This window comes from Lipotes vexillifer, unplaced genomic scaffold (genome assembly GCF_000442215.2).
Source record: "Lipotes vexillifer unplaced genomic scaffold, Lipotes_vexillifer_v1.1 scaffold1930, whole genome shotgun sequence".
Classification (NCBI taxonomy): Eukaryota; Metazoa; Chordata; class Mammalia; order Artiodactyla; family Lipotidae; genus Lipotes; species Lipotes vexillifer.
Genome location: NW_006790629.1, coordinates 11,821 through 36,358, shown reverse-complemented (window position 1 = coordinate 36,358; position 24,538 = coordinate 11,821). Strand labels below are relative to the sequence as shown.

Below are 24,538 nucleotides of genomic sequence, written 5' to 3'. Positions count from 1 at the left end.
ATAGGCCAATCTCAATTATAGGATCAATGCAAAAATTGTATATAAATATTATAAATTTAAAATTAAAGAACAAAATTTTTTTTTAAATTAAATAGAATAGCAAACTTAACCATAATTCATCATGACTTGGTGGGATTTATTTTAGGAATGCTAGAATGGTCCATATCACAAAATCCATTAGCAAAATTCACCATTTTAAAAGATCTACACCACAGTGAGATATCACCTCACACCAATTAAGATGGTTACTTATTGAAAAAAAAACAGAAAATAATGTGTTGGCACTGATTTGGAGGAGCTGGAACCCTGGTGCACTATTCATGGGAATGTAGAATAGTGTAGCTGATATGGAAAACAATATGAATTGTTCTTCAAAAATTTAAAAACAGGGCTTCCCTGGTGGCGCAGTGGTTGGGAGTCCGCCTGCCGATGGAGCCTGCGCGTCCGGAGCCTGTGCTCCGCAATGGGAGAGGCCACAACAGTGAGAGGCCTGCGGACCACAAAAAAAAAAAAAAAAAAAAAAAAAAAAAAATTTAAAAACAGAACTTCCATATGATCCAGTAATCCCATTTCTAGGGATATATCCAAAAGAATTGAAAACAGAATCTTGAAGAGATATTTGTACACCCATGTTCATTGCAGAATTATAATAGCCAAGAGGTGGAAGCAACCTAAATGTCTATTGACAGAAGAATGGATACAGAAAATGTGGTTTACACATACTATGGAATATTATTCAGCATTATAAAAGAAGGAAATCCTGTTGTATGCTACAACATGGATGAACCTTGAAGGCATTATGCTAAGTGAAATGTCACAAAAAGATAAATATTGTATGATTACACATATTCAAACTCATAGAAACAGAATAGTGATTTTCAGAGGCTGTGGGGAAGGAGAGGTATACTGTACCCTTTGAAATTGTTGGAAGGGTGAATTTTATGTGTTTTGGGGTACAAAAAAAGATATATGAGAGAAAGATAATAATCATTTCTACAGATGCCAATAATCACTCTTCCCCAAATTACTAATTGCCTCAAAATTACCTCTAAAAAAACTCTCAATAAAACAGTCAACACACACGTGCCTAAGTCCAAAATCCAGACTCTTAATGTAGAAACATGGGGTATACAGTCACACTAAAGTAGCAACAAAAACAATGAAAAGTACCTACAGCTAAATCTAATAAAGGACATGCAGAATCTGCTTGAGGAAAATGTTAAAGTGCATAAAGGCGTTTTAAACAACTACTAAAGATATAAAATTAGACTGAATTAATAAAAAGGCATCCTTATTCTTATATAGGGCTACTCAACATCATTAGGATGACAATTCACACTTAATTAATGTATACATATAGTACTTTCCCAATAAAAATTGAAACATTTCCTTGGCGGGACTTCCCCAGTGGTCCAGTGGTTAAGACTCTGCGCTTCCACTGTAGGGAGCACAGGTTTGATCCCTGGTCGGGGAACTAAGATCCCACATGCCAAGCAGTGCACCCCCACCCACCAAAAAAAACATTTCCTTGAAGTTACACAAGTTGATTTTAAAGTTTACATGTAAAATTAATCAAAAATAGCCAGAAAAATTCTTTAAAAAGTGCAAAGGGAGGTGTAACTCTTAGAAATTAAACATAGAATAAAGTAATCATAATAATAATGTGATATTAGCACATGAAGATTAGGAAAGATCAAAGGAATGGTAAAGAAAGCCCCAGAACAGATTGAAGTATATATGGAAAGTTGATACATAAAAAGGTAGTATTACAAATATCTAGGGAAAAGATGCATTTTTAAAAACTTGAATCAGGATAAACTCCTAAAACGGGATAAACTCTAAGTGCAAAAATATAAAATCATACTAATACTAGAAGAAAATATAAGTGAATTCATTTGCAACCAGGGAGTGTAAACAGTCTTCCTAATTAAATCCAAAGGTATAAAAGATGGATAATATTAGCTACATAAAAAATGTTAAGCCTCTTGCAAAGCAGGAGACACCATAAGCAAAGTAAAAACAGATAAAACAAATCAAAAATTAATAATAAACTAGCAGAAAATATTTGTGATACATTACAAAGACCTAAACCTCTTTAATATTAATATATAAAGAGCTCTTAAATATCAAGAAAAAGATGTAAAACCTCAATGGGCCTAAGGACATGAATGGAGAGTTCACAGAAAAAAAAATCATAAATAGCCATTACACATCTTTAAATGATGCTCAACTGCACTCATATAAAAAGAAGTGCAAACTGAAACTTCTATCTACATATCTTTATAAGATTCACAAAAATTCCCAAGTTTGACCACAATCCCTGTTGGTAAGGCTGTGGAATCAAAAGGACATTTCTGGTAGTATTACAAAATGATGCAATGGGGAATTTGGAAATTTCTATCAAAATCAAATTTTGGCAATAACTATCAAAAAAACCCCCCACAGTGTATCTCCTCTTTGATTCAGCAATCCCACTTCTAGAAATTACCCTGAAAATGTACCTCCAAAATTAAGAAATATGTGCTCAAAGTTGTTCACTGCACATTGTTTGTAAGAAAGATACTTGAAACAACCTAAATGTCCACCAACAGGGCACTGACTGAGTAAACTATAGATCATCCACATAATGGATTACTAAATGGGCATAAATAAAGGATGAATAAATGTCCAGTACTAATATGAGGAAATCTACAGAAAATTTATTAAATAAATCCATTTAATTCATCTATAAAATATACTGTATTAAATAAAATATCCTATTTAGAGTGCAAAGAACAGGGAACTAAGATACACATATATGTGCATTTATACACATCAGGCTTTATTTAGAAAAAAAAGTCCACTGGAATGATAAACAGTAAACCAACAAAAAATAGCTACTCATATGAGGCAGAAGGAAATAGGGCAGACAGGAGAGGGATAGAAACCAAATTAATGCTTTACATATTAAAAAAATTAAATTAAGTAATAAAGGAAAAATTCCATAAAGATTTCTAGGTATCCCAACAGACTAGATATGCTGAAGAATCATTCTACCGCAAAATATCTAAAAAGTGCCAGAAAGTGCTGTCAACAAAAAGACAATATAGAATAAAAAGACCACTCAAATATGAAATATCTGCTACTCAAATATGAAATATCTGCTACACAGGAGTCTACAAGCAATCTGAATCTAGGATATATAAAAGGTATAAAGGACATAGATATACAAAAGACACATCCCATAAAGAAAGCCCAACTTCCTAAACGAAACATGGACAATAGACACGAAAGACATTTCACAGATGAAATATGGGTGGCCAATGAGCCTAATCAACAATGGGAAATATAAATTGAAATTGCAATGAGATATCACATTGCCAACAAATGATAAAAAGCTGACCCAGTGTTAGTGAGAATATGTAACAGCTAAGACTCTTTACCTATTGCTAGTGTTTAAACCAGGAGTTTAAACCAGGAGTTTAAACTGGCACATCTACTTTGGAAAAAAATTTTGCATTACCTAGAAGAGTGCATATCATATGAACTAGCCAATTCTACTTCTAGAATTATATCCTAGAAAAAACTTTTATACATGTGTGCCAGGAGAAATGTCAAAAATTGTCAAAGTAGCATTGTTTATTATAGCAAAATATTAAAAACAACTCAAATAATCTTTGTCAGAAGATGCATACATAGATTGTGCTACATTCACACAATAGAAGGCTATATAGGAAAAAACAAATGATGAACTGTATTAGAGTCACAAGTGTCAGGGTGATTGAACCTCAAAACATATTACTGGGTGAACAAAAAGTAAGTTGCAGAAAAATGTATAGAGTTTGCCTCAATTTGTTGCAGAAAGCTCAAAAGCAAGCAATTGGAAAAGTCTATATGTGCTATCACAAAAAACAAATTCAGGAAAAGAGTTACCACTAGGGGTCAGGATAGGAAATGCAATTGAGAAGATATTCAAAAGTACTGATTATGTATTATTTCTTAAACTATTATACAAACTAAGTACAAAGGTATCTGTTTATTATTCAATAAGTTGTACATATATATTATATATCCTCATGATGTATAACATTTTATAGAAGATAAAATTAATTTTAAAGAGCCAATTGCATTAATATATTCTAAGATACTTATAAAATATATTTGCTGGCAAAACTAAAACATCTTTAAAATTTAACTAATTTCTGTTAAAATGTTTCTTGAAAGAATAAAATTCATTTATAGTTATACTGACAGGTTTTCTTAGTAGATGTTATCCCACCTTTTAAAGAACACATTCCTCCTTCTTCCATCAGAATCTAGAAGAAAAACAAAATTTTAACAACTCCAAAGAATATAAAATAATACCTACTTATAGTTCCTTTTTAATCACACCAATTCATCTTATAGCATCCTTATTTCATATTACTTTAATTCAACTCAGATGATTTTAAAATCACAAAGAAAAATTTGCCTGTGATGAACAATAAAATGAAATAAAATATAAATTGATTTAGAAACAGCAAGCAACAGAATAGACATTTACCAAGAAATAAATTATTGACAAAAAAGGAAAGGCTTCAGGTAACCTTAGCAAATGTAGTTGAAAAAAGACACAGATATTAAAGCAATTTGAAGATCTATTCTGTTACTCTCTTTCTAATTTCTTAAGTTGGATATCAGTTCATTTACTTTCAGGTTTTCTAAATAATAAAAGCTCTTAGAGGTAAAAATTTTCTGTATAACACACCACTGGCTTTGATTTTCATCAATTTCTATGTAATTTGCATTTTCTTTTGATTTTTTTCTTTTTTTTCTTTTTCATTGTTAAACCCACAGTGTTTCTTAATTTTCAAGAAGGTAAGGGAGGTTAAACACCTTTTGTGGTTGCTGTTGATTACTACTTTAATGATTTTTTACTAGAGAATGTGGCTATGAATCTCTCCATAGATAAATATCTTAGAGTTTCTTTATGGCTTATTATTATATATGACTTATGTTTATAAATGTACCATGGATTCATAGAAACTAAATATTCTCTGTTGGTGGGATACAGTTTTTTAGATAGATAGGTAGTATAAACGAGAAACTGTCTGGCTGCTCAATCAAACCTGTTTCCCCTTCCTCTTAGGCATACAGCTAAACTACATTTCCTAGCCTCCCTTGAAATTGGTTTGAACAAGTGATTTAAGTTCTGGTCATTGGCAAATATAGTGCAGAACACTACCAGTCTTGGTCTATAAAAATTTCCTCCAAAATCCCCCACTTCCTTTTCCCTCTGATATCAACATACAGTGCAAACATGGAAAGCTACCAGTTAAAAGACAGCAGAGTCCCTAGCAGCTAGGGGTCCTGAAAAACTTTATAGAGCAGAACCTCTTCTCTAACCCCATTATTCAACCATTTAAAAAGTATTGTATGTTCAGAGGGCAGACAGAAGAAGCAAGAAGAACTACAATCCTGCAGCCTGTGGAACAAAAACCACATTCACAGAAAGACAAGATGAAAAGGCAAAGGGCTATGTACCAGATGAACGAACAAGATAAAACCCCAGAAAAACAACTAAATGAAGTGGAGATAAGCAACCTTACAGAAAAAGAATTCAGAATAATGATAGTGAAGATGATCCATGAGCTCAGAAAAAGAATGAAGGCAAAGATCAAGAAGATGCAAGAAATGATTAACAAAGATCTAGAAGAATTAAAGAACAAAGAGAGATGAATAATACAATAACTGAAATGAAAAAATACACTAGAAGGGATCAAAAGCAGAATAACTGAGGAAGAAGAAGGGATAAGTGACCTGGAAGACAGAATGGTGGAATTCACTGCTAAGGAACAGAATAAAGAAAATAGAATGAAAAGAAATGAAGACAGCCTAAGAGAACTCTGGGACAACATTAAACTCAACAACATTCGCATTATAGGGGTCCCAGAAGGAGAAGAGAGAAAGGATGCGAGAAAATATTTGAAGAGATTATAGTCAAAAACTTCCCTAACATGGGAAAGGAAATAGCCAGCCAAGTCCAGGAAGTGCAGAGAGTCCCATACAGGAAAAACCCAAGGAGAAACACACCAAGACACATAGTAATCAAATTGGCAAAAATTAAAGACAAAGAAAAAGTACTGAAAGCAGCAAGGGAAAAAGGACAAATAACATACAAGGGAGCTCCCATAAGGTTAACAGCTGATTTCTCAGCAGAAACTCTGCAAGCCAGAAGGGAGTGGTATCATATACTTAAAGTGATGAAAGGAAAGAACCTACAACCAAGATTACTCTACCCAGCAAGGACCTCATTCAGATTCGATGGAGAAATCAAAAGCTTTACAGACAAGCAAAAGCCAAGAGAATTCAGCAACACCAAACCAGCTCCACAACAAATGCTAAAGGAACTTCTCTAAGTGGAAAACACAAGAGAAGAAAAGGACCTACAAAAAGAAACCCAAAACAATTAAGAAAATGGTCATAGGAACATACATATTGATAATTACCTTAAATGTGAATGGATTAAATGCTCCAACCAAAAGACACAGGCTCACTGAATGGATACAAATACAAGAACCATATATATGCTATCTAAAAGAGACCCACTTCAGACCTAGGGACACATTCAAACTGAAACTGAGAGGCTGGAAAAAGATATTCCATGAAAATGGAAATCAAAAGAAAGCTGGAGTAGCAATACTCATATCAGACAAAATAGACTTTAAAGAATGTTATAAGAGACAAGAAAGTCACTACATAAAGATCAAGGGATCCATCCAAGAAGAAGATATAACAATTATAAATATATAGGCACCCATCATGGGAGCACCTCAATACCTAAGGCAACTGCTAACAGCTATGAAAGATGAAAATGACAGTAACACAATAATAGTGGGGGACTTTAACACCACACTTACACCAATGGACAAATCATCCAAAGAGAAAATTAAAAAGGAAACGCAAGCTTTACATGACACAATAGATCAGATGGATTTAATTGATATTTCTAGGACATTCCATCCCAAAACGGCAGATTACACTTTCTTCTCAAGTGCACACAGAACATTCTCCAGGATAGATCACATCTTGGGTCACAAATCAAGGCTCAGTAAATTTAAGAAAACTGAAAGCATATCAAGTATCTTTTCTGACCACAATGCTAATGAGATTAGAAATCAATTACAGGGAAAAAAACATAAAAAACACAAACACATTGAGGCTAAACAATACATTACTAAATAACCAAGAGATCACTGAAGAAGTCAAAGAGGAAATCAAAAAATACCTAGAGACAAATGACAATGAAAACACAATGACCCAAAACCCATGGGATGCAGCAAAAGCAGTTCTAAGGGGGAAGTTTATAGCTATACAAGCCTACCTCAAGAAACAAGAAAGATCTCAAATAAACAATCTAACCTTACACCTAAAGGAACTAGAGAAAGAAGAACAATCAAAACGTAAAGTTAGCAAAAGGAAAGAAATCATAAAGATCAGAGCAGAAGTAAATAAAATAGAAACAAAGAAAACAATAGCAAAGATCAATAAAAGTAAAATGTGGTTCTTTGAGAAGATAAATTTGATAAACCATCAGCCAGACTCATCAAGAAAAAGGGGGAGAGGACTCAAATCAATAAAATTAGAAATGAAAAAGGAGAAGTTAGAACAGACACTGCAGAAATACAAAGCATCCTAAGAGACTACTACAAGCAACCCTATGCCAATAAAATGGACAACCTGGAAGAAATGGACAAATTCTTAGAAAGATATAACCTTCCAAGACTGAACCAAGAAATAGAAAATATGAACAGACCAATCACAAGTAATGAAATTGAAATAGTGATTAAAAATCTTCCAACAAACAAAAGCCCAGGAGTAGATGGCTTCACAGGTGAATTCTATCAAACATTTAGAGAAGAGCTAACACATATCCGTCTCAAACTCTTCCAAAAAACTGCAGAGGAAGGAACAGTCCCAAACTCATTCTATGAGGCCCCCACCACCCTGATACCAAAACCAGACAAAGATACTACAAAAAAAAGCAAATTACAGACCAATATCATTGATGAATATAGACGCAAAAATCTTCAAAAAATACTAGTAAACAGAATCCAGCAACACATTAAAAGGATCATGCACCATGATCAAGTGGGATTTATTCCAGGGATGCAAGAATTCTTCAATATATGCAAATCAATCAATGTGATATACCATATTAACAAATTGAAAAATAAAAACCATATGATCATCTCAGTAGATGCAGAAAAAGCTTTTGACAAAATTCAATACTCATTTATGATAAAAACTCTCCAGAAAGTGGGCCTAGAGGGAACCTACCTCAACATAATAAAGGCCATATATGACAAACTCACAGCCAACATTGTTCTCAATGGTGAAAAACTGAAACCATATCATCTAAGATCAGGAAAAAAACAAGGTTGCCCAGTCTCACCACTATTATTCAACATAGTTTTGGAAGTTTTAGCCACAGCAATCAGAGAAGAAAAAGAAAGAAAAGGAATCCAAATCAGAAAACAAACCCACAGCAAACATCATTCTCAACTGTGAAAAACTGAAAGCATTTCCTGTAAGATCAGGAACAAGACAAGGATTTCCACTCTCACCAATATTCAATATAGTTTTGGAAGTCCTAGCCATGGCAATCAGAAAAGAAAAAGAAATTAAAAGGAATACAAATTGGAAAAGAAGAAGTAAAGCTGCCACTGTTTGCAGATGACATGATACTATACATAGAGAATCCTAAAGATGCCACCAGAAAACTACTAGAGTTAATCAATGAATTTGGTAAAGTTGCAGGATACAAAATTAATGCACAGAAACCTCTTGCATTCCTATACACTAATGATGAAAAATCTGAAAGAGAAATTAAGGAAGCACTCCCATTTACCATTGCAACAAAAAGAATAAAATACCTAGGAAAAAACCTACCTAGGGAGACAAAAGACCTGTATGCAGAATACTATAAGACATTGTTGAAAGAAATTAAAGATGATACCAACAGATGGAGAGATATACCATGTTCTTGGATTGGAAGAATCAACATTGTGAAAATGACTATACTACCCAAAGCAATCTACAGATTCAATGCAATCTTTATCAAATTACCAATGGCATTTTTTACAGAACTAGAACAAAAAATCTTAAAATTTGTATGGAGACACAAAAGATCCCGAATAGCCAAAGAGGTCTTGAGGGAAAAAAAAGGAGCTGTAGGAATCAGACTCCCTGACTTCAGACTATACTACAAAGCTACAGTAATCAAGACAACATGGTACTGACACAAAGATAGAAATATAGATCAATGGAACAGGATAGAAAGCCCAGAGATAAACCCACTCACCTATGGTCAATTAATCTATGACAAAGGAGGCAAGGATATACAATGAAGAAAAGAGTCTCTTCAATAAGTGGTGCTGGGAAAACTGGACAGCTACATGTAAAAGAATGAAATTAGAACACTCCCTAACACCATACACAAAAATAAACTCAAAACAGGTTAAAGACCTAAATGTAAGACCAGACCCTATAAAACTCTTAGAGGAAAGCATAGGAAAAACGCTCTTTGACATAAATCACAGCAAGATCTTTTTTGACCCACCTCCTAGGGCAATGAAAATAAAAATAAAAATAAACAAATGGGACCTAATTAAACTTAAAAGCTTTTGCACAGCAAAGGAAACCATAAACAAGATGAAATGACAACCCTCAGAATGGGAGTAAATATTTGCAAATCAAACAACAGACAAATGATTAATCTCCAAAATATACAAACAGCTCATGGAGCTCAATATCAAAAACAAACAAGTCTCAAATTCTTTTTAAAGACTGAAATAATATCAAGCATGTTTTCCAACTACAATGGTATTAAACTACAAATCAATTACAAGAGGAAAACTGGAAAATTCAAACATGTGGAGATTAAACAAAATGCTCCTGAACAACCACGGGTTAAAGAAGAAATCAAAAGAGAAAAAAATATCTTGAGACAAATGAAAATGGAAATAACAACATAACAAGACTTAAGGATGTAGCAAAAACAGTTCTAAAAGGGAAATTCATGGTGATAAGTGCCTACATCAATAAACAAAAGATCTCAAATAAACAAAGTAACTTTATACCTCAAGGAACTAGAATTAGAATGAACTGAGCCTACACATAGTAGATGAAATAAAATAACAAATTTCAGAGCATAAATAAATAAAATAGAAAATAAAAAGATAAATAAAACTAAGAACTGCTTTCTTGAAAAGATAAAACAAAATTAACAAACTTATTTAGACACAACAACAACAAAATAGAGAGGACTCAAATAATAAAATCATAAATGAAAGAGGAGACACTACAACTGATACCACAGAAATACAAGTGATCATAAGACAGTACTCTGAACACCAACAAAGTGGACAACCTAGAATTTATGGAAAAGTCCTAGAAACTACAACCTACAAGACTAATCCATGAAGAAGTAGAAAATATGAACAGACTGATAATTAGTAAGAAGATCAAATCAGTAATCAAATACTTCTCAAAAAACAAGTCTAGGACCAATGACTTCACTGATGAATTCTACCAAATATTTAAAGAAAGTTAATATAAACCCTTCTCAAACTCTTCCAAAAAACAGAAGATGAGGAAACACTTCAAAACTCCTTTTATAAAACCAGCATTACCTTGATACAAAAACCAGACAAGAACACAAGAAAAGAAAGTTACAGGCCAATAACCCTGATGAACATAGATTCAAAAATCCTCAACAAAATATTAACAAACTGAATTCAACAATACATTAAAAGAATCATACAGCATGATCAAGTAAGATTTATTCCAAGGATAAGGATGGTTCAACATAACACAAATCAGTCAATGAGATATACCACATTAACAAAATGAAGGGTAAAAATCATATAATCATTGATATGAATGCAGAAAAAGCACTTGCAAAAATTCACATCCATGTCTAAAAATTTGTAACAAAAGAGTATAAAGAGAATGTACCTCACCATAATAAAGGCCATGTATGACAAGCTTACAGCTAATATCACATTCAATGATGAAAAGCTGAAAGCTTTTTCTCCAAGATCAGGAACAAGAGAAAGACTCCCACTCTCACCACTTTTATTCAACATAATATTGGTAATATTTGCTAGAGTCAATGGACAAGAAAAAGAAAAGAAAAAGAAAGAAAAAGCATTCTAAAGTGAAAGGAACAATTAAAATTGTCTGTATCTGCTTATAACACAATATTATATATAGAAAACACTAAAGATTCCACTGTTGCCAAAAAAACTGTACAATAAATAAATTCGGGTAAAGGATACATAACCATATACAAAAATAAGTTGCATTCCTATACACTAATAATGAACTATCAGAATAAGAAATTAAGGAGACAACCTTATTTACAATTGTATCAAAAAGAATAAAATAACTAGAAATAAGTTTAACCAAAGAGGTGAAATACCTGTACACTAAAAACTATAGGACATTAATAAAAGAAATTGAAGACACAAATAAATGGGAAGATAGTCCATGATAATGAATTGGAATAATTAATATTGTTAAAATGCCCATTCTAGTCAGAGTCATCTGCATATTCAATGCAATCCTTGTGAAAATTCTAATGATATTTTTCACAGAAATAGAAAAAAAATCATAAAATTGGTATGGAACCACAACAAAACCCAAATGGCGAAGACAATATTGAGAAAAAAGAACAGAGCTGGAGGCATCATATTTCATAATCTCAAACAATATTAAAGATATAGTAATCAAAACAGTATGACATTGACATAAAAACAGTATGATATTGACATAAAAACAGACAGACCAATGGAACAGAAAAGAAAGCCCAGAAATCAACCCACACATATTTGGTCAATTAATTTATGACAAAGGAGCCAGGAATATACAATGGAGAAAGGACAGTCCTTTCAATAAATGGTGCTGGGAAAACTGAACAGCTACACACAAAAGAATGAAAAATGGACCCCTATCTTATATCATACATAAAAGTTAACTCAAAATGGATTAAAGACTTGAATATAAGACCTGAAACCAAAAAACTACTAGAAAAATACACAAGTGGCAAAATCTTTGACAACCATCTTGGCAATGATTTTTTGAATTTGACACCAAAAGCAAAGGCAACTAAAGCAAATATAAACAAGTGGGACTACATCAAACTGAAAAGCTTTTCACAGAAGAGGAAGCCATCAAAAAATTGAAAAGCTAACCTACTGAATGGAAGAAAATATTTGTAAATCATATATCTGATATATATATATATCATATATTTGAAAATATTTGTAAATCATATGTCTGATAAGCCAAAATATATAAATAACTCATATAACTCAAAGTGAAAAAACAACAATCCCACTAAAAAATGGGCAGACAACCTGAACATTTTTCCAAAGAAGATCTACAGGCAGCCAACAGGTACAGAAAAAGATGCTTAACAAAATGAATCATCAAGGAAATTCAAATCAAAACTACATCTGTGAGAATAGCTAGCATCAAAAATATAAGCAAAAACAAGCCTTGGCAAGGATGTGGAAAAAAGGGAACCCGGGTGCACTACTGGTGGGAATGTAAATTGTTCAGCTGCTACCAAAAAACAGAATGGGGTTTCCTCAAAAAAATTAAAAATAGGGTAAATCCTGAGTTCTCATCACAAGGAATTTTTTTCTATTTCTTTAATTTTGTATCTATATGAGATGATGGATGTTCACTGTACTTACTGTGCTAATAATTTCATGATGTATGTAAGTCAAATCATTATGATGTATACCTTAAACTCATACATGCTGTATGTCAATTATATCTCAATAAAACTGGAAGAAAAAATTAAAAGTAGAACTACCATATGATCCAGCAATTCCACTTCTGGTATTTTTCTGAGGAAAAGAAGACACTAACTCAAAAAGATTATCCTCACCACCATGTCCACTGAAACATTATTTACAATAGCCAAGACATGGAAACAACCTACGTGTCCATCAATGGATGAATAAAGAAGATGTGGTATATATATCTATATATACACACACAATGGAATACTATTCAGCCATAAAAAGTAAGGAAATCCTGCCAACTGCAACAACATGGATGGACCTTGAGGGCATCATGCTAAGTGAAATAAGTCAGGCAGAGAAAGAAAAATACCATATGATCTCACTTATACATGTAATCTGAAAAAAAATAAATAGATTAGTGGTTGCTAGAGTTGGGGGGTGGGGTATGGGCAAAATTACCAAAGGTGATAAAAATGTAGAAACTTCCAATTATAAAATAAATAAGTCCTGGGGATGTAATGTACAGATGGCAACCATAGTTAATAATACTGTATTTTATATTTGAAAGTTTCTAGAGAGTATATCTTAAAATTTCTCATCCAAAGAAAAAGAATTTGTAACTGTGTGGTGATCCATGTTAGCTAGACTTATTGTGGTGATCTTTTCACAGTGGGTACACATATCAAATCACTATGTTGTACACTTTAAATAACTGTTATATGTCAATTATACCTCCATAAAAATAATACAGTAGTTTCCTTTTCGAGGGTGGCAGCGAGCACGGACAGAGCACCATGAAGGCCTCGGGCACACTTCCAGAGTACAAGGTGGGGGGGCGCTGCCTGCTGACCCCCAAATGCGGCATGTCTCCTCTCTACTGCATGCGCATCTTTGCACCTAATCATGTTGCCAAGTCCTGTTTCTGGTTCTTTGTGTCTCAGCTGAAGAAGATGAGAGTATTCAGGGGAAATAGTCTACTGTAGACAGGCGTTGGAGAAATCTCCCCTGCGGGTGAAGAACTTTGGCTTCTGGCTGCGCTATGACTTCCGCAGCACTGAGAGTACCGGGACCTGACCACAGCCAGTGCGGTCACCCAGTGCTACCGACACATGGGCACCTGGCACCGTGCCTGGGCCCACTCGATCCAGATAACAAAAGCAGAAGAGACTGCAGCCAGCAAGTGCTGTCGACCAGCAGTCAAGCAGTTCCACGACTCCAAGATCAAGTTCCCACTGCCCTACTGGGTTCTCTGTTGCCAGCACAAGCCACACCTCACCACTAAGGGGCCCAACACCTTCTTTTAGACGCAGGCCCTCCCTGTCCCCAGGTCTGCCCAAATAAAACTCACTGGGAAAGCCAGAAAAAAAAATTATTATATTCTCCAAGATGTTCTTCTTTCCTATTCCATTCCACATCCAACAAAAGGATCTTGGAACACCCCTAATTACCCATACCCTACTATCTGCCATCCAAGAGGAGTTTTTGTTTGGTTTGATTTTTGGTTTGGGTTTGCTTGTTTGCTATCTCTTCATTAATTCTGCCTCAGTAGGAATTATCTGTCCTGAAGTTTCCCAACCAGTAGGCAGGTATAGCTCAGCTCCTCTACTGCTCCAATCCTTTTCTTCCTCTCTTATTGTGACTCCTGCCTTGGTCTTTTGTAAAATTTAAGATTTTAGCCAGGGTTCCACTATGCCTTTAGCCCTGTCTAGGCATCACAAATTAAAAGCTGATGCCTGCTCCACCTAAAGAACTCATAGCACCTGATCCCCTTCAGGTTCTACCAGTGAGCTTATTTTCTTTTCTGACTTGCTCTAGACACATTTAAGCTGCCATAGATGTACAGATTGTTTTTTAAGGATTCTAACCTGCTCATGATTCGTTCTTTAAGAGGATATACCTATATTATTCTTATTTAGGAAATATGAGTTATTTAAAGGAGTAACAGGATAGCATCTAATATTACTGACCACATTCCCTTCCTTGAAAATCTCTCCCATTTTTCTTTCCTATGACACCATTCTTTGAGTACTCCCAAATCTCTCTAGCAGCTCATTCTCTCTCTCTTTCTTGCTGGTAAACAATATTTATTTTCACTGATTATCAAACAAAAGGAAAATTAATACATAATTCAGTTTTGTTTATTCCAATTTTATTTACTGTATTAATTACTGAAATCTAACAGAATCTTGGAAAGCAATTTTTAATGGAAATATAGTTGATTTACAATATTATTTAGTTTAGGTGTACAGCATAGTAATTCAATATTTTTTCAGATTATACTCTGTTATAAGTTATTACAAGATAATGGTGCTAATTACCTGTGCTATACAATACATCCTTGTTGCTTATCTATTTTATACTTAGTCGTTTGTATCTCTTAACCCCACACCCCTAATTTGTTCCTCCCTGCTTTCCTATCCCCACTGGTAACCACAAGTTTGTCTGCTATATCTGTGAGTCTATTTCTGTTTTGCATATGCATTCATATGTATTATGTTTTAGACTCTACACATAAATGATATCATACACTATTTTTCTTTCTCTGCCTGACTTATTTCAGTAAGCATAATATCCTCTAGGGCCATACAGTCATCAACATTGCTGCAAATGGCTAAGTAAAATTCCATTGTGTGTGTGTGTGTGTGTGTGTGTGTGTGTGTGTGTAGGTGTATGTGTGTGTGTGTGTGTGTGTTTATCTCTCACATCTTCTTTATTCATTACTTTGTTGATGGGCACTAGGGTTGCTTCCATGTCTTGGCTAGTATAAATAGTGCTGCTATAAATTTTGGGGCACATGTAACTGCAAATTAGTGTTTTCTTTTTCTCCTGATATATATACTAAAGTGGGATTGCTGGATCATATGTTAACTCTATTTTTAGTTTTTTAAAGAACTTCCATACTGTTTTTCATAGTGGCTGCACCAATTTACATTCTCACCAACAGTGTACAAGTGTCCCCTTTTCTCCACATCCTCTCCAACACTTGTTATTTGTAGACTTTTTAATGATAGCCATTCTGACAGTTGTGAGGTGATATCTCATTGCTGTTTTGATTTGCATTTCTCTAATAACTAGTGATGTTGAGCATCTTTTCATGGGCCTCTTGGCCATCTGTATGTCTTCTTTGAAGAAAAAGTCTGTTCAGGTCTTTGATCATTTTTTGATTGGTTATTTGGTTTTTTGATATTGAGTTGTATGAGCTGTTTATGTATTTTTTGATATTAATCCCTTGTTGATTGCATCATTTCTAAATATTTTCTCCCATTCTGCTGGTTGGCTTTTTGTTTTGCCAATGGTTTTATTTGCTGTGGAAAAGCTTTTAAATTTAATTAGGTCCCATTTATTGTTGATTTGATTTCTTTTGCCTTAGGAGACAAACTCCCCAAAATATTGCTACAGTTTATGTCAAAGGGTATTCTGCCTATGTTCTCTTCTAGGAGTTTTATTGTTTCATGTCTTATATTTAGGTCTTAAACCATTTTGAGTTTATTTTTGAATATGGTGTGAGGAAATGTTCTAATCTCATTATTTTATGTGTAGCTGTCTAGTTTGGCCAGCACCACTTGTTGAAGAGACTCTCTTTTCTCCATTGTATATTCTTGCCTCTTCTGTTATAGATTAATTTACCATAGTTCTGTGGGTTTCTTTCTGGGCTCTCTATTCTGTTTCATTTATCTATGTGTCTGTTTTTGTGCCAGTACCATGCTGTTTTGAATACTTCAGTTTTGTTGTATTCTCTGAAGTCTGAGAGGGTAATTCCTCTGGCTCTGTTCTTTTTCTCAAGATTGCTTTGAAACTCAGGGTCTTCTGTGGTTCCATATAAATTTTAGGATTATTTGGTCTAGTCCTGTGAAAAATGTCATGAGTGTTTGATAGGGATTACATGAAATCTGTAGATTCTTTTGGGTGGTATGGCCATTTTAACAATATTAATTCTTCAAAGCCACAAATGTGATACCTTTCCATTTCTTTGTATCATGTTCAATTTCCTTCATCAATGTTTTATAGCTTTCAGAGTATAGGTTTCTCATCTTCTTAAGTTTATTCCTAGGTATTTTATTCTTTTTGGTGTGATTTTTAAATGGAATTTTTAAAAACTTTCTCTTGTATCCTGCCACCTTGCTGCATTCATTTATTAGTTCTAGTAGTTTTTGTGTGAGACTTTAGGGTTCTCTATATAAAGTATCATGTCATCTGCAACTAATGACCATTTTGCCTCTTTCCTTCCAATTTGGATAACTTTCATTTCTTTTTCTTGTCTGATTTCTGTGGCTAGGGCTTCCAGTACTATGGTAAATCAAAGCAGCAAGAGTAAACATCCCTATCTTGTTCCTGAATTTAGTGAGATGGCTTTCAGATTTTCACCATTGAGTATGACATTGGTCATAGGTTTGTCACAAATAGACTTTATTATGTTGAAATATTTTCCCTCTATACCCACTTTGATGAGAGTTTTTACCATGAATGGATGTTGAATTTTATCAAATGCTTTTTCTGCATATACTGAGATCATGTGATTTTTATCTTTCCTTTTGCTAATGTGATATACCACACTGGTTGATTTGCAAATGTTGAACCATCCTTTTGACCCTGGAATGAATCCAACTTGATTATGGTGTATGATCCTGTTTATATATTGTTGGATTTGGCTTGCTAATATTGTGTCGAGGATTCTGCCATCTATATTCATCAAAAATATTTGGCCTGGGCTTCCCTGGTGGCGCAGTGGTTGAGAGTCTGCCTGCCGATGCAGGGGACACGGGTTCGTGCCCTGGTCCGGGAAGATCCCACATGCTGTGGAGCGACTAGGCCCATGAGCCATGGCCACTGAGCCTGTGCGTCCAGAGCCTGTGCTCCACAATGGGAGAGGCCACAACAGTGAGAGGCCCGCGTACTGTAAAAAAATATATATATATATGTATATATATATATATGGCCTGTAATTTTCTTTTTCGTACTGTCTTTGTCTGGTTTGGGCATCAGTGTAATGGTGGCCTTGTAGAATGAATTTGGGAATGTTACCTACTCTTCCATTTTTTGGAATAGTTTGAGAAGGATAAGTATTAGTTCTTCTTTATATGTTTGGTAAAATTCCCCTGTGAAGCCATCTTGCCCTGGACTTTTATTTGTAGGGAGTTTTTCAAGTTAAAGATTTTATTTCACTCCTACTGATTGGTCTGTTAAAGTTGTTTCTTCTGGACTCAGTCTTGGCAGGCTGTATGTTTCTAGAAATTTGTCCTTTCTTCGAGGTTGTCCAATTTGTTGGCATATAACTGTTCAGAGAATTCTCTTATAATTTCTTTGTATCTCTGTAGTATCAGTTTTTATTTCTCCTGTTTCATTTCTTATTTTGTTTATTTCAGTCTTCTCTCTTTTCATCTTGGTGAACCCAGCTAAATGTTTATCAATTTTGTTTATCTTTTCAGAAAAACAGCTCTTAGTTTAATTGATCTTTTCCATTGTTTTTTATCTCTATTTCCTCTCTGATCTTTATTATTTCCTTCCTTCTGCTGACTTTTTGATCTCTGTTTTTCTTTTTCTAATTCTTTAAGGTGGTAGGCTGTTTGAGATTTTTCTTGTTTCCTGAGGAAGTCCTATATCGCTATAAACTTCCTTCTTAGAACTGACTTTGCAATATCCCATGTAGTTTGAAAAGTTTTGTTTCCATTTTTATTTGTCTCAGGGTACTTTCTGATTTCCTCTTTGATTTCATTGTTGATCCATTTGCTTTTCAGTAGCATGTCATTTAGTCTTCATGTGTTTGTTCCTTTCCCATTTTTCTTTCTGTAGTTGATTTCTAGTTTCATACAGTTGTGTTCTGAAAAAAATGCTTGATGCAATTTCTATCCTCTTAAATTTGCTGAGGCTTGTTTTGTGGTCTAGTATGTGATCTATCCTGGAGAATGTTCTGTGTTCAATTGAAAGGAATGTGTATTCTGTTGTTTTGGGATGTACTGTCCCATAGATATCTACTAAGTTTAACTGGTCTAGTGTGCCCTTAAGACCACTCTTCCTTTATTGATTTTCTGTATGGATAATCTGTCCATTGATGTCAGTTAGGTGTTAAAGTCCCCTACTATTATTATATTATTGTCCCTTTCTTCCTTTAAGTGTTAGTATTTGATTTATATATTTAGGTGCTCCTGTTTTGGGTACAAATATGTTAACAAGTATAATATCCTCTTCTTGTTTGATCCCTTTATCATTATATAATACCCTTATTTGTCTTTTGTTATATCCTTTGTTGTGAAGTCTCTTTTGTCTGATATGAGTATTGCTACTCCCACTTTCTTGTTGTTTCCATCTGCATGAAATATCATTTTCCATCCCCTCACTTTTATTCTGTACGTGTTTTTTGCCCTAAAGTCTCCTGTAAGCAGCATATTGAGGGTCTTGGTTTTTACCCAATCAGCCACCCTATGTCTTTTGATCGAACACTGACATTTAAAGTAATTATTGATAGGTATGTACTTATTGTCACTTTATCACTTGTTTTCCAGTAGTTTCTGTAGTTCTTCTCTGTTCATTTTTTCTTTTTGTTTCTACCATTGTGGTTTCATGAGTTTCTTTAGTAATTCCTTGGTTTCCTTGCTATTTGCTTTTTGTGTAGCTATTATAGGCTTTTGACTTGTGGTTTCCATGAGGATCACATATGTTGACCCATAATTATATCTACAGTAAGTCCCCTACAGATGAATGAGTTCTGTTCTGAGAGCATGCTCATAAGTCCAATTTGTTTGTAAGTCCAACAAAGTTTGCCTGGGTACCCAACTAACACAATCAGCTATATAGTACTGTACTGTAATAGGTTTATAATACTTTTCACACAAATAATACATAAAAAGCAAACAAACACAAAAGTAAAGAAAATATTTTTAATCTTACAGTACAGTACCTTGAAAAGTACAGTAGTACAGTACAACAGCTGGCATACAGGGGCTGGCATTGAGTGAACAAGCAAGAAGAGTTACTGACTGGAGGAGGGAGAGGAGGTGGGAGATGGTAGAGCTGAAGGATCATCAGCAATGAGAGATGGAGGGCAAGCTGAAATTTTACACACGCCTGACATTGATGACAAAAGTTCTGGTTCTTTGCTGGATTCAATTCTATCTACCCTCTTGAACAAAAGGTCCAGTGATGTCTGGGGGGTAGTAGCTCTTTTTTTCTCATCATAGATGACACAGTAGCACTGGATTGCATTCTGAACGGCTGCTGCAACTTTCATGTGCTGAGTTCGGGTCCTGTGCCTCAAAAACTAACAGTGCCTCCTCAAATAAAGAAAATCCCCTTGCCATTTTCTGTGTCATGAATCTCTTCGGTTCTTCAGTTACTTCTTCTTCCTCTTGTCTCTCTTCATCCTTTCTCTGGGCTTTCAATTTTATTGTTATCAATTGGTGCTTCTTAGCAGTACCAGCTACATCACCACTGTTTTTATGCTTGCTTCCAGACAGCCTGGGCTTGAAATAAAGACACTGTACTACTGTACTCTATACTGTACTGTAAAGTACACAAAAGCACAACCACTTTTAGAAGACGCATACATGTAACAATGTATGCCAGACACATGAATTAATTTATGTGATTGGACATGTGAATGCACATCTGCATCTTTGAAAGTTCTCAACTTCAAGGTTTGTATGTAGGGGACTTACTGTACTTGTTTTAAACTGATAGTCATTTAATTTCAAACACATTTTAAAATATCTACATTTTTTACTCCCTTCTCTTACATTTTGTGGGTTTTTTGTTATATTTTACATCTTTGTGCTTATTCCTTAACTGTTTATTGTTTCGTGTCCTAGTATGTGACCTATCCTAGAGAATGTCCCATGCGCTCTTGAAAAGAATGTGTATTGTTTTTTGAATGACTGAATCATACACCCTTATTATGAGCAGGAATTATAACTTAGGTAACCAGTGTTTATATATGTTTTAGTATTCTTAAATATATAACTATTTTCGCCTATAACACAATTAAACCTAAAGAAATTTCATCTTGGAGTAAATTTTATAGGACTTAGAGAAAGAACTTTAAATGCATCTATATTGGTTTGACTAAAATAAGGCACATTACAGTTTCTGAAATGTTGTTAATTTTATTTCTCAATCTAAGCTATAATTTTCCAGAGTAAAAAAATATATTAAAAAAAAGTTACCCTAAAAAGAAAATTTTCAGAAAGAGCTAACCTTAAATCAAAGTAAATTTCAAATACTAAAATAAGACATGATAATACAACTTACTTAATTGGAAAGATAATGTAAGATGTACTTTACCTCACCAATTCCGAAGTCCCATGATTGCTTAGAACACAATTCTTCCAAAGGGATATTACCCCTAAGGGTTTTAAATAAGACAGTATTAGAGTGTGTTTTATTCCCTCTGAAAATTATTGTTCTAAATTATGATTCCCAAAGTTGGTTAAAGATCAGAATTATAAGAGAAGTCTTTTAAAAGATAAGGATTCATAAGCTCTATCTTAAGGAGCCTATTTATTTTGTGTAGGTCAAACGGTATTTTGTATTCTAAAATCACCCCTTGGGCTTCCCTGGTGGTGCAGTGGTTAAGAATCCACCTGCCAATGCAGGGGACATGGGTTCGATCCCTGGTCTGGGAAGATCCACATGCCACCGAGCAGCTAAGCCCATGCACCACAACTACTAAGCTTGTGCTTTAGAGCCCACAAGCCACAACTACTGAAGCCCTCATGCCTAGAGCCCATGCTCTGCAACAAGAGAAGCCACCACAATGAGAAGTCTGCACACTGCAATGAAGAGAAGTCCCTGCTCACCGCAACTAGAGAAAGCCCACGTGCAGCAATGAAGACCCAATGCAGCCAAAAATAAATAAATAAATAAATAAATTTATTAGGGAAAAAATCCCCTCAAGTGATGAAGATCTTCACACAGGTTTGGAAGCCATGTTCTAAATCACTTTCATAAAATATGTTTTAAAATTCAAGTTTTAACATCCTGTTTTTCATTCATAAGTTTCTAAATATTTGGAGGTTTGACAACAAAGAACCTAAGTTGTCGATTCTATTAAATAAGTGGTGAATCTATTTTTTAATTAATTTGTTGTGCCAATGTCATAAAAATGGCATCAAATAATTCTTTGTATTATAGATATTTTACATATTTCCATAAGAAAGTACTTCCAAAATAAAAATCTATTCTAATTCATGATTTTCAATTATGAAGATTTGATTAAATCATAATTATTACTGAGAAAGTTAGGCATATTCTGAAACGACAAGTTTTCTTTAATTTCCTATAATGTCAGTCCCATACATTGTTGAAATGCTTGTTTATGCCATTAATATTTGAATTCTATTACTCCCTTGTTCTGATTCTATATTAACCAAGCAACCTTCCCATGGCAAGCTGCCAAAAGGCAGAAAATATTCAGTAAGAAAATTATGCCAGTAAGCATTCCTATATATGTCACCTTTCTATTTCTTATTGTAAATTAATAAATTGACATTCTGGTGGGTAAATAAATTTCCTGAACACATAAGTCAGTTTTCTCAAATCTAATTAACACTATGATTCAGATAAGAAGATATTTTTGCATTGGTGAATATGAGGACCAAGCTCTCAACTAGGGTGATATTACCAAGGTCCGACAATTGATTTTTGAGGCCAATCTGCCCACCCTCAGACAGCATTATGCCTACCTCACTTTGTATCAGTTTAATCCTTAAACATGCATTATATTAGATCCTAATTTGCATTTCCCAAATTTACCTAAAAACTTACATATGGTTCACTGAATATTTCTGGGTTTTTTCCTGGGATGTCTTCTCTTGGTAATCACTTTCAAATTTGCCTTTAAAAATAAAAGTATGCATTGAAATAAAACTTTAGCATAGACGATTTCTATTTTTTAATTTGAAGCTTATTAGCATGACTCATATAGAGGGATGCCACTGGTCCACAATGTCATATAATAGAATGTCATTCTATTTTTATTTTCATGTTCCTCCAAACACACACACACACACACACACACACACACACACACGGATATTCATTAAAACTGAAAACAAACAAACAAAAAGCCCCAATAGATTATTACACTTTCCATATATAACACCAACCTTTTTTATCAGAGCTGGCTGGGTAACAATCCTTCTCAAAAGATGTACTAAAATCATTTCTTTCATTATTGTTGTACTCTTTCTGACAATTCTTGTTTGGTCGACACTTTTCTGGAAAACTTGATTTATTAAAAGTAGAATTACTAGAAGTCAACTCTGGATCTGTAAAAATACCTCTAATGCATCTATCAGTGAAATGTTTTTTATCAGAACTAATGACTGCACTGTCATAACCACACTTGTCAAAGGTTTTCTTTATCTTCTGTTGATCTATGTTTAATAAGTTGATCATATTTTCACTAATAAAAGAGTCACAGTTATCTGATAGAAGGCTTGGGGTTGGATGGTTCATATCTTCATTAGAAAACTTTTTTCTATTTTCTCCCCAAATATGTTGTAATTAATTTTTTTCAGTAATGAAATCTGACTGTCTTCTTTCATCCATGCTTCCACAATATTCACCTACAACTATAGCAGGTCTCCTAGTAAGGAAATTTCTATTTTCTGGACTTTAGGATAAATAAAATCATATTTAGCAAGAAAAGCATAGAGCATTCTCATTTAGAAACACGTGAAGTTAAATCTTACAGAACATATTGAGTAGCTGCTAACATTTAAGTAGACCATGTTTACATTTTTAAAGTTTAAATAAATAATACTGCTTTGGGTGGAAATGTGTCTAATATCCTCTTCTAATATCTTAGTGAGTATAAAAATAATCTACACTTAGTTTAGTACTGCAACATGAAAAACTAGTATGTGGTTCAATTTACTGTTTTATTAACAAAACAAAATATAACCAATCTATAGTGTCTTCCATAATAACGTCTAGAGAATTACCTAGGCAAACACTGTACATAAATGCCACTCCATTTAACCAGAGAAAGACACTTTGAAGACTGTTCAGAGAAAATAATTATCCTTAGTGTTAAAATGTCAAATAAAATTGTTATGAGAACATTAAATCAGATATTTCTCAACCTAACAAGGAGCTCAACCTAAAAAACTCTCTGAAGTTCCCAAGGAAGAGCAATATAACTACAAATGCATACATAAGTAATAAAGCCAAGAGATAAGATGGATTAGATGAAAATGTTAGACAAGATAGCTTGCAAATTCCCTTCTAATGCATAATTATTATAAATTATTATAAATCATAATTCTAAGTTATGTCCAACTTGTATTAAAGAATCAAAGTTATCACGGAAAGTAATTAGAAATCAAGGTATTATGAATTTTGTTGCCTTTGACTATCTATAAATTTACTTGGGGTTGGTTTTGTTCCAGAGATTGGAGGTACCAAAGAAATTTAGAAAAAACATAGGCTGCTGAAACTCTGAGCTCCAATTTTATTTATAATTAATTTATTAAATATTTAATGAGCAAGTACACCTACTCTGTTCTAGGCAGTGCGCCATGTGTTGGGGACAGAGAGATAAAATATTTCAGTTTGGTAAAATATTTCAGTTTGGTATTAAGGAGAGAGAGATGTTTTGTCCATGAATGCACACAGATCATGATCCTACATTATTTCTCAATATGGGTCTTATTGGTATTTTGGGCAGAAAAATGCTACTCTGTTATTACCAAAAGGCATAACCTATAGTATGCAATAATATACACCATTAACACCAGAGAAATTTCTATTACTCTAAATGAGAAAAT

At 33.9% G+C, this 24,538-nt stretch overlaps 1 protein-coding gene and 1 pseudogene across 1 annotated transcript in view; one reads left to right on the top strand and one right to left on the bottom strand.

Moving 5' to 3' along the window:
- LOC103089718 (uncharacterized protein C12orf40) overlaps window positions 1-23,382 on the bottom strand; it is a gene marked incomplete at its 5' end in the record, with an annotated part of 28,987 nt that extends 5,605 nt beyond the window's left edge. Inside the window, 4 exon segments of the mRNA XM_082931316.1 lie at window positions 4,232-4,295; window positions 21,051-21,111; window positions 22,533-22,602; window positions 22,874-23,382. Coding sequence (XP_082787442.1) covers window positions 4,232-4,295; window positions 21,051-21,111; window positions 22,533-22,602; window positions 22,874-23,382 — 704 coding nt within the window.
- LOC103089466 (60S ribosomal protein L18a pseudogene) lies at window positions 13,571-14,080 on the top strand (annotated as a pseudogene).
- Window positions 23,383-24,538: the final 1,156 nt, after the last annotated feature.